The sequence below is a fragment of the Astyanax mexicanus genome, chromosome 7, assembly GCF_023375975.1.
Source record: "Astyanax mexicanus isolate ESR-SI-001 chromosome 7, AstMex3_surface, whole genome shotgun sequence".
In the NCBI taxonomy this organism is placed as follows: domain Eukaryota; kingdom Metazoa; phylum Chordata; class Actinopteri; order Characiformes; family Acestrorhamphidae; genus Astyanax; species Astyanax mexicanus.
Window position 1 is genome coordinate 39,246,157 of NC_064414.1, and position 13,270 is coordinate 39,259,426.

Below are 13,270 nucleotides of genomic sequence, written 5' to 3' on the forward strand. Positions count from 1 at the left end.
TTTTTCTTTAGTTAGTTTGTGATTTCCCATCTTAAATGTACGTTAGTAGGCTATTTTTGAGTTAGTTTGTGGTTTCCCAGCTTAAATGTAGTAGGCTAGTTTTTGGAGTTAGTTTGTGGTTTCCCAGTTTAAATATAATAGGCTGTTTTTTGGAGTTAGTTTTGTGGTTTCCTAGTTCAAATGTAGTAGACTAGTTTTTGGAGTTAGTTTGTGGTTTCCCAGTTTAAATATAATAGGCTGTTATTTGGAGTTAGTTTTGTGGTTTCCTAGTTTAAATGTAGTAGACTAGTTTTTGGACTTAGTTGGTAGTTGTTAAACTATAATGCAGTAAGGTACTTGGTTGGGTTAGTTGGTGGTTGCCATGTTTCAGATACCTGCTGAGTTTATAATGCTCATGGTCACTCATCCTGTGGTTGCTGTGTTAAGTTGGTGGTGTGTGTTGAGCTCAGGGGCAGCAGCACTGTTTGAACGCTCGCGCTGCCACTAAGAGGCACCATTGCACACCTTTCCATCAACTGCTCACACCGGAAGCTTCGGTGAATGGAGAGAGAGAGGGATGGGGGTGGATCGGGGGCAGAGGGCAGGGAGATGCAGCGCGAGGACTGCGGAGAGTGTGAGTGGACGGAGCAGGGAAGAGAGAAGGCGAGGAGAGAGGGGAGCGCGCGCGGCTCGGGATTAACGACCCCCACAGTGTCCTAATGGAGGAGTACTGCACGGCGCTGCCCGCGCGCTGACTCCGCTCGCTTCGGGAGCGCTGGGGAAGAGAAGGTGGCACTGAGTGCAGACGGGTGTGTGTTCAGTGTTAGTGTGGGGAACGGGAAGCCGACGGTTTCGGTGTGTGACGTTCACGCGCGCGCGTTTGGAGACCACCGACCATGGACACACCGGCACAGGGCGCAGCGCGCCGGACACGGACTCGCTTACCGAGCAAAATAGGCACTTTTTACGCGATCGCTATCATGTGCACGAAAGGTAAGCTCTCTTAGTGTACACACACACACACACACGCCACAGTGACTACAAGTTGTTGGAGTCTGCCATGACATCTCGGTTAAAGTAGGTTAAGGTGTTGTTTGAGCTCCACCTGGATGAGGGTCGTGATGATCAGGGCAGCAGCAGGGGAAAAACAGAACAGCCAGACACTCTAAACTACACTTTACACTCTGAACAGAAGCCTGGTCTGTTTGGAGGCAGAGCTTTTCCAGAAGTAGCTTAGATCACACAAACACACACACACACACACACAGTCATATACATCTATGGGAAAAAAGAGAACACTTCAGTTTCTGAATCAGTTTTTTCTGATTTTGCTATTTATAGGTATATGTTTAAGTAAAATAAACATTTTTGTTTTGTTATATAAATTACTGACAACACTTATCACAAATTCCAAATAAAAATATTGTCATTTAGAGCATTTATTTGCAGAAAATGAGAAATGGCAAAAATAAAAAAAAAAACAGATATAGAGCTTTCAGACCTCAAATAATGCAAAAAATACAAGTTCAAGTTCATATTCATAAAGTTTTAAGAGTTCAGAAATCAATATTCGGTGCAATAACCCGGTTTTTAATCACAGTTTTCATGCATCTTGGCATGTTCTCCTCCACCAGTCTTACACACTGCTTTTGGATAACTTTATGCCACTCCTCAAGTTGATAAAATCAAAGAAACTCATAATTTTTACGTGGTCTCTTATTTTTTTCCAGAGCTGTTTATATTCAATCGTGGATCAATAAAAAACAAGCATCTCCATTTTTTTGTCAATTTTTAGATTACTACGTTATTTCAACAAACCAACAGCCCCTTATACTGTGTTAAAATGTCTTGATGTATGGAACAATAGAATTTCTCCAAAAGTACCTGAAATAAACTGATTTTATATTGACTTGTATTGAAAATGAAATACAAGGGGGTTATGTTTACACCATATTTTTAATATAAAAAGCTTCATGTAAGGTTGAAAGGGGCTGCGTATTATTTGCGTTAAAAAAATGGCACATCACTTTACATGCATGGTTTTGAAGTTTGAAGTATGAAGTTGTTATGTAAGCACAAAAAAATTTAATTGTACCTGAGAATCTCTTGTATACTTGAAGAATATCGAGATACATTTTTTTTTTTATATCGCCCAGCTCTAAAGTGAAGGTACACTCCTCTTCTAAGAAATATAAAGTTGATACAAAATATACTTAAACCTAAAGAACCATGTTTGTAAAAAAAGATCTTTGATTGAGACGAACATTTCAAATTAAAATTGAAACCTTTTCCTGATGTAAATGTTCTTTACAAACACTTCTTTACATCTTTTACAAACAAGAGTCTTGATGTAATCAAAAGTGGTTTCACTATAGCATCACTTGAACCATACAAAGCAGGTTTTATTGGATTATTGGTTTATTGGGGACATATATACACTTTACAAAACTGTAAAGTACTAAAAACCTAATTAAAAACATATATCCTTTCATATATTAGTTCAAAGGCACACAACAAATGCAGGCTTAATACAGTGTCAGCCTACTGCCAACTAATAAAAAAAATGGAGCAGAGTTTTTAATTGTTTGGCAAATCGCAGAATTGGAATGGTATTGGACTTTTGGTACTTTGTGAAGCACTTGTTAGAAGTTTTATAAAGACTTGCTTTGTCATTCTGAACCTATTACTGAAACACAGAGTTCCTTTGTACCTGTTGGCCCATAATAACCCGTTACATTGCTTCATTCAAAGGTATGCGCCCCCCAAAAATCTAGTTTACACAATTTACTTGTTAATCCAAACACAATCGATCAGCCAAGACAAAGTTTGTTGTTCAAACTTTATTTCTTTAGTTTTGAATTGGAGCTATGATGTCTGTTTATCCATAACTATAGTGCACAATTACACAATATAACATATAAACAAATAACAAATAAACACAATATAGTCGGTAGTAAAGGAGTTAACAAGAAACCCATTTCAAATACAAGACTAACTTTAGTGCAACAGACACCAAACATGTTGTGGATGTTCAGTTATGTTTGAGGTTATAGGAAAAGTGAAAAGTGTGTAAACTGTATATTTCCTCCATTTCGTCAACAGTCAGGAGTGCACTGATTCATAGTTGGATGTTATTAAAGTAATCTGGCAGAATCTCTTAAGTATGACTATAAACAAGGATATATAGTTGGTGTTTGGACCTCTCATCTTGCACTTTACTTCCTCTTTTTTATTGTGTAAAAATTACCAAAAGACCAAAAGGACTAAAATAAATTATTTAAGATTGGAATTAAGCATTTTTACCCTGTCTTTCATTGAAAGTTATGAAGGATTTTTTTCTTCTCCTGTAAATGCGAGTTATATTTGCATTACAGTGTTGATATCTGTGGATATGAGCTAAATGAATTACGGTTTGGATTGGATTTTCCTCCCTTTCTTTTTACGAGACATCACAATATCTTGAGTGGATCTTCTCCACTTTTCTGCTCAGCCAAGAAACTTCAGCCCAGTTGTTTCATCTTGTTATATATTATTTTACTTGTTATAATATATAGACATCTGCCCCACATCAAAGTGCAGTCCCAGACTCCAGACCTCATTCTAACACCATATTTGTCCATGTTAGTTTTGGGGAAGGTGTTTATGGTAGGATTGTTGGAGCTGTGCCCTGCCTTGCTCTGCTGCCATGCTTATACGAGTTCCAGTCATGTGTTAGTGCAGCAGTGATAAGGTGCCGTGGTGCCATTGAAACCTATTCCAAACAAAAGGCAAAATCTGCCATCTCTCACTGAGCTGGAGCCGGGGGGTTGTGCTGAAGCGACAGCATGTTCATTCCACTTCTTTTCTGTACCTTTCTAAAGGTTGTTTCACCCCAACAGCAGCTGGCCCTCTTCCAGAACTGGGTTATATGTTGAATTATTTTCATTACAGTGTATAAGACTGTATGAAGAACATTCATTTTTCAGCTGAACTGCAAATTCCTGTGGGGCTACATTTTTTGGTTATTATGGAAAAGCCTGTTTTGATTGTAGAAGGCATTTTTTATTATGAGAGGAATTAATAACTGAGTTGCTTGTGCTCAGTTTAGCTTGCTTTTTTGACAAATTTTATTGTTATTTTATGTTATTAGTTGTTTCAGGTTGTTTGTTTATGACTAAGGATTCTATATTTTTACAGCTATATAACAGTAGTTTGTGTGCTAGTGTACTAGTGTTCTATTTGTGTGCAAGTATGACTCCTGTGTCGCTGTGTGAGAAGTCCTCTACTCCTCTCATTTGCTGTGCTTTCCCTGTTTCTTCAGGCCTTGCGTGTGTGGATGCAGTGAGGGGGGATGTACCCAATTTATTAAAGCTGAATGCATCCTCTGTGCGTGTGTGTTGGGGGTGGTTGCTCCACTGTCAATGCCATCCTCTGAGCAAGAGAAATGGCCTGTGTTCACATTTATTACTCACATACCTGAGGTGTTTAGTGCTTTAACATGGGGCTTTCTGTGGGAGAAAGCAAGAAATTATTCTAAAAAAAATGTTAAAGAAATTATTTTTCTTTGTTTTTCTTTTTGTTTTCTACTATTTTAAAATGTCAAAGAAATTCTGCTTTTATTATTAGAAGACACACTGGTGCTAGTCTATAGAAATATAGGTGTTACAAAGCTACACTTTTTCCCCCCTTTTTAAGCAATATTGAAGCTAGGCAAAAAAATATTATCAGCATATGTCATTGGTTGGACACTTCAGATTGTTGTTGTTGTGAAAAAAGCAGCGAAAATACAGTTAAAAAATTAAAAACCAAAAAAGTGCTTAGTTTGGTCACTGATAACATATAATTTTCAGGAAAGAAAATTAATTTGCCCAAGCTACACTTAAATGTAAATATAGTAAATTTGGGACACACCTATTGGTACTATCAAGTCACCTCTCGAGTTATGCGATTGTTGATCTTTTTACACATTTTGTAACATGTCTTGTAATTGGGAATCTTGTAAAAACACATTTTTTTAGACAATTTTCAGTGAAAATCAGCACAAAAGAAGAATATGGATGGAAAATGAATGCTTGTTGCTGTTGTGTAAATCCACTCTCTGCTCCTCCTTACATTATGGTTTGTGCTCTCATTGTCTGTAACTAGTCTCTAGCCTGTCCTCCAGTCACAACACCTTTTTACATTACTGAGTTTGTGTTTTGTTTTTAGTTCTAGATGTTATACCAAAGAGTGTTTGTTTATTGTTTTTTATTAATGCAGATTGTAAAACTATGATCTGAACCAACAGTGTATATTTGGAAAACTTTTGTATACTTTACACTTTTTATACTTTACACATTGTCGACATCTTTATTGAGTGGTAATAAAATTATTTGGTTACATCATTTGCTGTCTTAGTCTGAAATGTTGGCAATGTAAGCGGTCTAGGTTGTCTATTCAGACTCTCTCACTGGAACCTTTGAAAAGCAGAGACAGACCATTCAGTGTATGCACATGTCAGTTCTGAGCCAGGTCAACCTGTGTGGCCATACAGTCTTGTTTTATATATGAAATATATTCAGACCTCCACCAATCAAACAAAATATTCTCTGTAACTGATTTAGAAGCAGCTTTTTTCAGATGTATGTATCACTCTTTGGTTCTGCGTCTTCATTGAGTTGTGAAGTGTTCCATGTACTGCTTTCTTAAGAAGATGAAAGCGGCCTGCATAGTTAAACATTTATAATACAAGCTCAGAGCTGTGCTATGATGATAGTACTGGAGTTTCTCTTTCCTCACAAAATAAGAGAAAAATCTCAATTTCAGATTCCTTTCAAAGCGGCGTACGTTCTTAAGTTCACATCTGATGGCTCTGGCATATTTTAAATGTAATATTTAACACTCACCTTATCTGTTCCTCCCCTGCTCCCCCCTCATCCCTCAGTACTGCCTTTGATCTCTGGAGTGCTCATGCTCAAATTTCTCCAGTCCAATTTCAGAGGCCAGTCAGAGAGCAGAGTCAGTAATGATCTGCATGCTTTATGAGCGCTGTTTCTTACAGTTGTTTACATTTCCTACCCGGTCAACAAGGATAAGAAAGATATTTCTTAAGCCTGTGGGATAAGAAAGAGGGAAAAAAAGGACAAGCTGGAGAGGAGGGGGCAGAGGGGGGACCCACTTACTGCAGCTGACTTTCATCAAAAACACTTTTATGATGGCTGGATTTTTCCACTGGAGAACTTCTTGTGGCATGATTAAAGAATCCCCAAACTAATGCAGAACATTCAGAGTAGGTTATTTATTGATTCGAGCTACTTTTCTAGATCATTTTTGTTATCTAAACAGATACATTGATAATATGCAAATAGTCATGAAATATATAAAGAAATGAAATGAGAATTATTGAAGTCTTTGTGTAGCTTCTCTATTTATGGGTGCACTTTTTAGTCTGGTTAAATTGGACTCTGTTCCATTTTCCCCCTCAATTTGTCAATTTGTTTGTGCAGGTGTGAATACAGCAAACGCACTCGGGTGCGGACCAAGACAACCGCAACAACAAAGGCGAGAGGCTGTGCTCTCTGTGTGTCTCGTTTGTTTTTAGTGAGAGCGTTAACCAACCTCGATTCGACCAAATTTCATTTATACTGTACAAGCTGTAGCTAAACATCTGTTCAGGTGCAGTTTAATCTGGTACATTATTCAGATAATTACTACAGCTATAAACAAATGGCATATCTGCTGCTCCTGCTCCATGTTTACTTGCACTAAAATATATGCTAGTCTGCAACGCAAGACCTTCTTCCTGTATTTACTTTCTGAACATTAATCATGTTGTGTTGTAGTGCATTTTGGTGCACTTGGGGTTTTCTTGTGTGAAAACAAACCAACCCAATAGGGAATGCTACAAGTTTTTTTTTTAAACTCTTTGACTGTTAACAAACTATAGGTGAACAAATTCCCTTGCACTTTATTAGTGATGAGCGATACAACCTTAAATCAATATCACACTTAATTGAACATTTTACCTTGATTACAATTAATGAATGATTGTTTTATTGATTGAAGGATAGAGCATTTTTGTTGGTAGAAACTACTTGAGTTGCGCGGTTGGTTTGGTGTTTGAGCTTTCCCCGTTCAAGGTTTTTTGCTGATTCCTCAGAAATCAAGATATTTCACTCTGTTGGGATGCCAGCACTGCTCCAGTTATAATTTACCTTCTTCCTTTGTGAGGAAAGTGAAACCGGCATGTTGCTGAAAGGCAAAGCTCTCAGGCACAGTAGTCAAAGCTCTCCTCCCTCTCTCTCCTACTGCTCAAAATTCTCCATCAATCATGCAGTAGCGTAGAGATTGCTTGGATTAGCACGTGTTTGACAGGCATAAATTGGATTAGGGCACTGTGTGTGCCGGCGGCTTGACTGGAATCTCACCACAGCAGAGCCCACAGGGCAGGGGAACGACTCGGGATGTGTCTAAGCTCTTCTCAGTCTGTATAGCATGTCTGAGAAGAGAGGGAAGAGAGCCCTTTTTTTGTTTGAAGCCAGCAGTCATTGTCAGCTGCAGATTTCTGCTTTTACAGTTACATTGCTGATTATATTAATAATTCTGCTACAGCTATAGAGACACTGTAATCTGCACAGCAGGATAAACTGTAAAATGTGTTGAGCACAGTGGTGCTCTGATACAAGGGTTAATAAATGCAGAGCTGTTTCCATTCATTATGTAAGAGAAGAGGGAAACAAAAAAATGTGTTTGGTCATTTCCGGTTCTGGAGGTCTGGTGTCCAGCTCACTTTGATGATTTTCCTTGCTCAAGGAACTCTTACCAAACTCATCTGTGAATGACTAAGCTTAGTAAGAGTTTTTGGGCAAAGAAATGAGCAAACATTTTTGGAATCTGGCCCTCCAGGAGTCTAAAAAATGACCCCTGCCAGCAGGCATGGATAGAGGGGTATAAAGCCTACAGTATTGAACTTAGGAACAGTGAAACTTTGTTCTTTAGAATAATGGTTCTCCATTGCGGACTTTTGGTTGTGACCATCACGCATCCTCACCTCCCTGTTTGTTGATGTATGCAATCAAATCCTTACAGCAGTGGTTCAACTTATAGTTGCGTACTAGAAGTTCCCTGGACTGTAGAGACAGTTAGTAAAGCAAAAGCTGTGTAAACTCTAACACCCTTGATTTCAGAAGAAACAATGAATAATTGAATTACTTTTAATTACTTATTCGTTAGCCGCTGTATAAACATAAACTACGATCTGAAGGCAGTTATTCATCTGCATTGATTTCAAGATTTTATGATTAATTATATGGCTAAAAACAAGGTTATCTCAAACCAAACCATACATTTACTATGCCTTATTCCACTACATCTGTAAAATTGTGTCTTGTTTATCTGTGCTTAACTACAACACTTCCTATGTGCCATATCTGGACTCTGTATTGTCTACTGTCTGGCAGGGTGTGGTGTGACACTACTCAGCTGGTGTGTGGACACATTTAGTAAGCTGTAGTAATCTTTCTTATATGTTTGGTTCTTTATTCTTTAAATTCTCTCTGCAATTTCTTCATTCTTAATCTCCAGATTTGTATTCCACACTCCAATAACTTTGGCTGTTTTAATTCCATTTCGCTGTTTCTGCTAAATTTATTTTGATGTGATTTTATGACGTTTGCATAAAATGTTATGAAATTGCAGTTGCAGCGATTTACACAAGTGCATCATGATTCAGTGAACCTGGTGAGAAATGTGATAAAGTAAAATGCTTTATTTTGTTTTATTTATCTACGTAGGGTGCAGAAATTAAACCTGGCTATTATCAGCTCTCTCTCTCTCTCTGCCAACATTTTGTATAGCGGCACTAAGTGAGGGGGTGTGGGCCTTCTGCCACTGCTACTGAAAAGAATCCTAAAGTAAACACTGCAATTTCATTTATACCTAAAGACCCCTCCCATAACCACATAGAGGTTCTTGATGGGTTAACCTCATAGCAGCGTACTCCCTTTTGCTGGCCTTATGTGGTGCTCTGGTGCGTTTGGAAAGAGATGACACACTCATCAGACTGCTTTTCAAAGACCACAGGACTAATTTTAATAACATCATTTCATGAAAGCTTGAAGTCAGCAGTGTATTCGCTCTTTGCTTATGACTTCATACAGAAATATGACACTGGCCCTGACCACATTATTAACTTTGTGGACTGTACCACAGCCGTGTTCACAAATATCTTTGAGTATGCTGTCAGCCGTGCTGTCCAGCTATGAATGCAGTGTTGGTTTGAGGATGACCGGCAGATGTTTTTATACCTTTATGCCAGAAGTATAAAGGTCAGAATGGATATAATATTTAATCGATCACCCGTTACCACTGATTTCTGATCATATAACCTTACCATATCATAGGCCAGTGGTCAGGACCCAATGCAGCTTATACTGACAATATCATTGCAGAACCTCAGCAGTGGAGGCTATATATGGAGCTGCCCTAAGTTTCTTCAGGGGGTTGAGGAAATTTGGACCAGGCATTGAAACTGCGTTCAGTTTCTATTGGTGCGTGACGGAGAGTGCTCTCACTGGCTCGGCTGTTATGTGTACTGGAATCTGGCACACATGTAACTTGAACATAAACCAGTGCTTTGTTGCACAGTTGTGGTTTAGATGCTCCCAGGTGTGCCTCCAACCCTTGCATTCAGAGCTGCTTCCATTACGAGCATGTGGAAACAATGCTGTAAGACCTGGGGTGCTGATGAAAAAGTGGATTGAATAGTTGAAAAACATTTTCCTGTTCTTTTCTGGGAGGAATAGGGAGGAGTGTAGGAGTACAACAATGCTCTGTGCACTCAATAAATAAGTCAAGGACACTCTCCATTCTAAAGTTATTTCCCTCTTTTCTCTATGTGCTTTTGCTGATATTTTACACAGAAAAATGTAATTCATGAAGTGAAGGCCAGCTCCTGTTTTCCATCAGCTAGATCATCCATGACAGCAGTGCATTTTCAGTACTGTGCAGGGACAGCCGTTCAGTCTATTTTTCATTGTAGATTCTCTTCAACTTAAGTTTTCTTTTAAGAGCTTGACAGCATATTGGGTGCTGATAATATCAACAATGTGTTAACAGCTTTTAGGAACTCACCATAAACAATAAGGAGTTTTTGGATTTATTTGTTGGAACGATATCAAAGCTTTAGAACAGGTTTATTCAGGTCACTAATGTTGTAGCTTTCATCCATATATAGTTTATTTTTCATTTTGATCTGGTCAGAACGTTACCTCAAGCAGCTCACAGCAGATTATTTATTCTAACATAAAAGTGAAATCTCCTAAACCTGTACACCCTGAATATCTGTATGTGGGCCAATACTTCCATTCATTTCTCTCAAACCACAAAATTTACTAAATAATTTAAAGTAGATACAGTATCATTTATGCAGGGCTACAGAATTTTTTTTTTTTTTTTTTTTTTTTTTTTTACAACTGTCTCAGAACTGTCCCAAAAATGTACATATATGTATATGTTCTGCAGTCATCTGTCAATGGTATTATCATTAGGGGTGTGCCATATCATATTGTACACAATAATATCACCAACAGTTTTGAATATCACATAAGAGTAATACTTTTTTGCTGTTTTAGCAAAAGAAAAAAATCACACTGTTCCCATTGTATATCTACTAGAGACAGATTATATCTGTCCAGTATTTATTTTACTTTAGTCCTCAATTTAGGAAGATATTTGGAGTGCATTATTAGTATCAAGACATTCAGGATCATTGAATTCTGTTACAAATCTGATAAACTTAAGAATAACTGTTAAGAATGTACCATATCATATCGTATGCAATAATAAAATTTAATTTTGATTTTGTTGCAGTAGTTTATTTTTGATTTTGTTATATCGTTATCACGAATATACCATGAAATATTGTGATATTATTTTAGGGCCATATCTCCCATCCCTAATTATGGTCATTATTATTATTTCCATCCAAGAAAAGTTTTTAATAATAAATACCAAATTATTTATAGGTGATGCTTAATCTTTTGTAGCCATATTGAATCAATTACAGTAGATCATGACTAAAAGGTCTTAAAAATAGAAAACTTAAATTAACAATAGAGTTTAATGTGTTAATGCCAAACTATGCCCTGTATGTCTCAGCTGTTAATTCATATATAAAAAGCTTAATGTTTTATGTTAAAGTGGTCTATTCATAGCCCAGTCTCTGAAGATCACAGTCTGGCAGCTTTCCCGCTCTTTCCACCACATCTTTTTAGTGGCTGGTAATGTTGGTAATGTATTCATGTGAAACCCTTTACTCAGTTTCCTTCAGTGCCTCTTAAACAATAATCCCTCTTTTCCCTCTTCCTTATACATGCCGTTTGGCAGATTTATTCTCACGCCGTCCACAGAGAAAGAGAGAGGAAGCAAACACTGCATGGAGGTTTCTGACTCTGTGGGGTTTTTCCTGTAACACCTTTTAGGGAAAACTGAGCCCTCCTCCATGCTGTAAAGCAACCACAAAGTTTTTAATAGAAAAAGCTGTATGGAAAAAAAAAATAACATTAGCCTCCAAATGTTCTTTTCAGTTATTATCTGGCTATGGAAATCTATCCATATTAAGTGGATTGGAGGTGATTGACTGTGCCCATTTCTCTGGCTTTTCTACAACAGCTGGAAATGTGTTTTTGAGGAGTAAGACAGTTTTGTGTGTGTGCATGTGTGTTTGTGTGTGTGTGTGTGTGTGTGTGTGTGTGTGTGTGTGTGTGAATTAAATAGATCAAAGACTTCCTGGTCTTTCTGAGCTCAGTGAGCAGCTTATTTTTGCTAACATCGGCTAAAATGTCGTACATACATCAGAGCCAGGTAAGCCTGGGAGCAGACCGGCTGTTGCACTGCTGGCCTTTAGTGTAATATAAGAGTGGATATTGCACTATTTAGTAATACACAATAGGGGTGGGCGATATCACCCTAAAATTAAATTACAATAATTTATATTATTTCTGTGATGATAATAGTCTACATCATATAATATATTTTTTAAATTAATTTTAATAGGAAAAAATGGTGCATAATTCTAAATTTATATCAATATGAGTCTTAAAATGACAATGATTATTTATCATAATAATTCCTAGGGTGTCCATAAACATCATTGTGACAGGCCTGATACATTGTCAGACCCCTTATATACTGTACTAGCATAATGTAAAACCTCCATAAACCATATACAGAAAGTGTACATGTGGTTGCCATGGATTTTCATTCCTTAATCTATCTCTGTATAGTTATCTGACAGCAAAGTAAGACCTTGTCAATCAGAAAGACTGGTGTGTGTGTTCAGCAGCGTGTCAGGTTCAGGAATTTGCCTCAGCATGTTTGAGAACTGCTCAACACACAGTATCAAATGTACAGGTACGCTAGGTATGTTGACAGTGTACAGGCAATATTAAATTATATATTAGTATGTGTCTGGTGATATTTCACATTCTGTCTGTAGTTTATTATTATGCGAGCTCATAAAAAAATCAACATTTGTTAGAGCCTAAAGCCTCTGCCCCAGACATGCCACTGCAGACAGGAAGCGTAGGATACATATTTCAGCTGATAACGCTCCAGAAAACTGCAGCCAGCACATCACAAGCATGTCCTCCCACTTGCCCAGGTGTGTGTGAGACAGTGTGTTAAAGCTGAAAGTAGACGCTGCCCTCCTTTCTGAGCTTCTGCCAGGGGTTCTGCAGTCTGCCTCTTCCTGACTCTATATCCCCTTTCACACTCAGAACCTGATATTTTACTGGAACAGTGGTAGGAGCCGTATTTGTCACCAGGACCACTAGAATGCCACTAGAATCATACAAGGTCATACACTTAATATACATGTTCACATTCACTTTTCACTTGTATCTATTTTTATGTACTGAGTGTGTTGTATTTGTCAACATTCTCTCTGATGTATTGACTTTTGGTGATTTTGCAGGAATTCTAATAGTTCTTGTACATTTATAATTGTTTAAGGTTTATGTTTACCTTCAACCAGATGGGTATCCTGATACAAGTAACTTAATGCTGTGCAATAACTCAAAACATTCTGATTATTTTTGTATTATAGACACTCAATAATTTATGAATTAAACTTTAATACAGAAAATCACTTTCTTTTATGTATGTGAAAATCTGGATTTATATTTTTTGGTAGTTTACTTAAAAATGTGTTTTATATTGTAAATAATATCTAATGCAGTAGGCTGACGTATGTAGAAGTTTAATCTATTTCTGATACAGATGTGCAAATGCACACACATCTTGTCTTGTCCATGTATTCTGTAGAGAAATATTG

The 13,270-nt window shown here is 37.5% G+C and overlaps 1 protein-coding gene across 1 annotated transcript in view; it reads left to right on the forward strand.

Annotated features, from left to right (window-relative positions):
• Positions 1-566: 566 nt before the first annotated feature.
• ptk7b (protein tyrosine kinase 7b) overlaps positions 567-13,270 on the forward strand; it is a 139,753-nt gene continuing 127,049 nt past the window's right edge. The window contains exon 1 of the mRNA XM_022684636.2: positions 567-972. Coding sequence (XP_022540357.2) covers positions 876-972 — 97 coding nt within the window. The 5' untranslated portion in view covers positions 567-875. The remainder of the gene's footprint in view (positions 973-13,270) is intronic.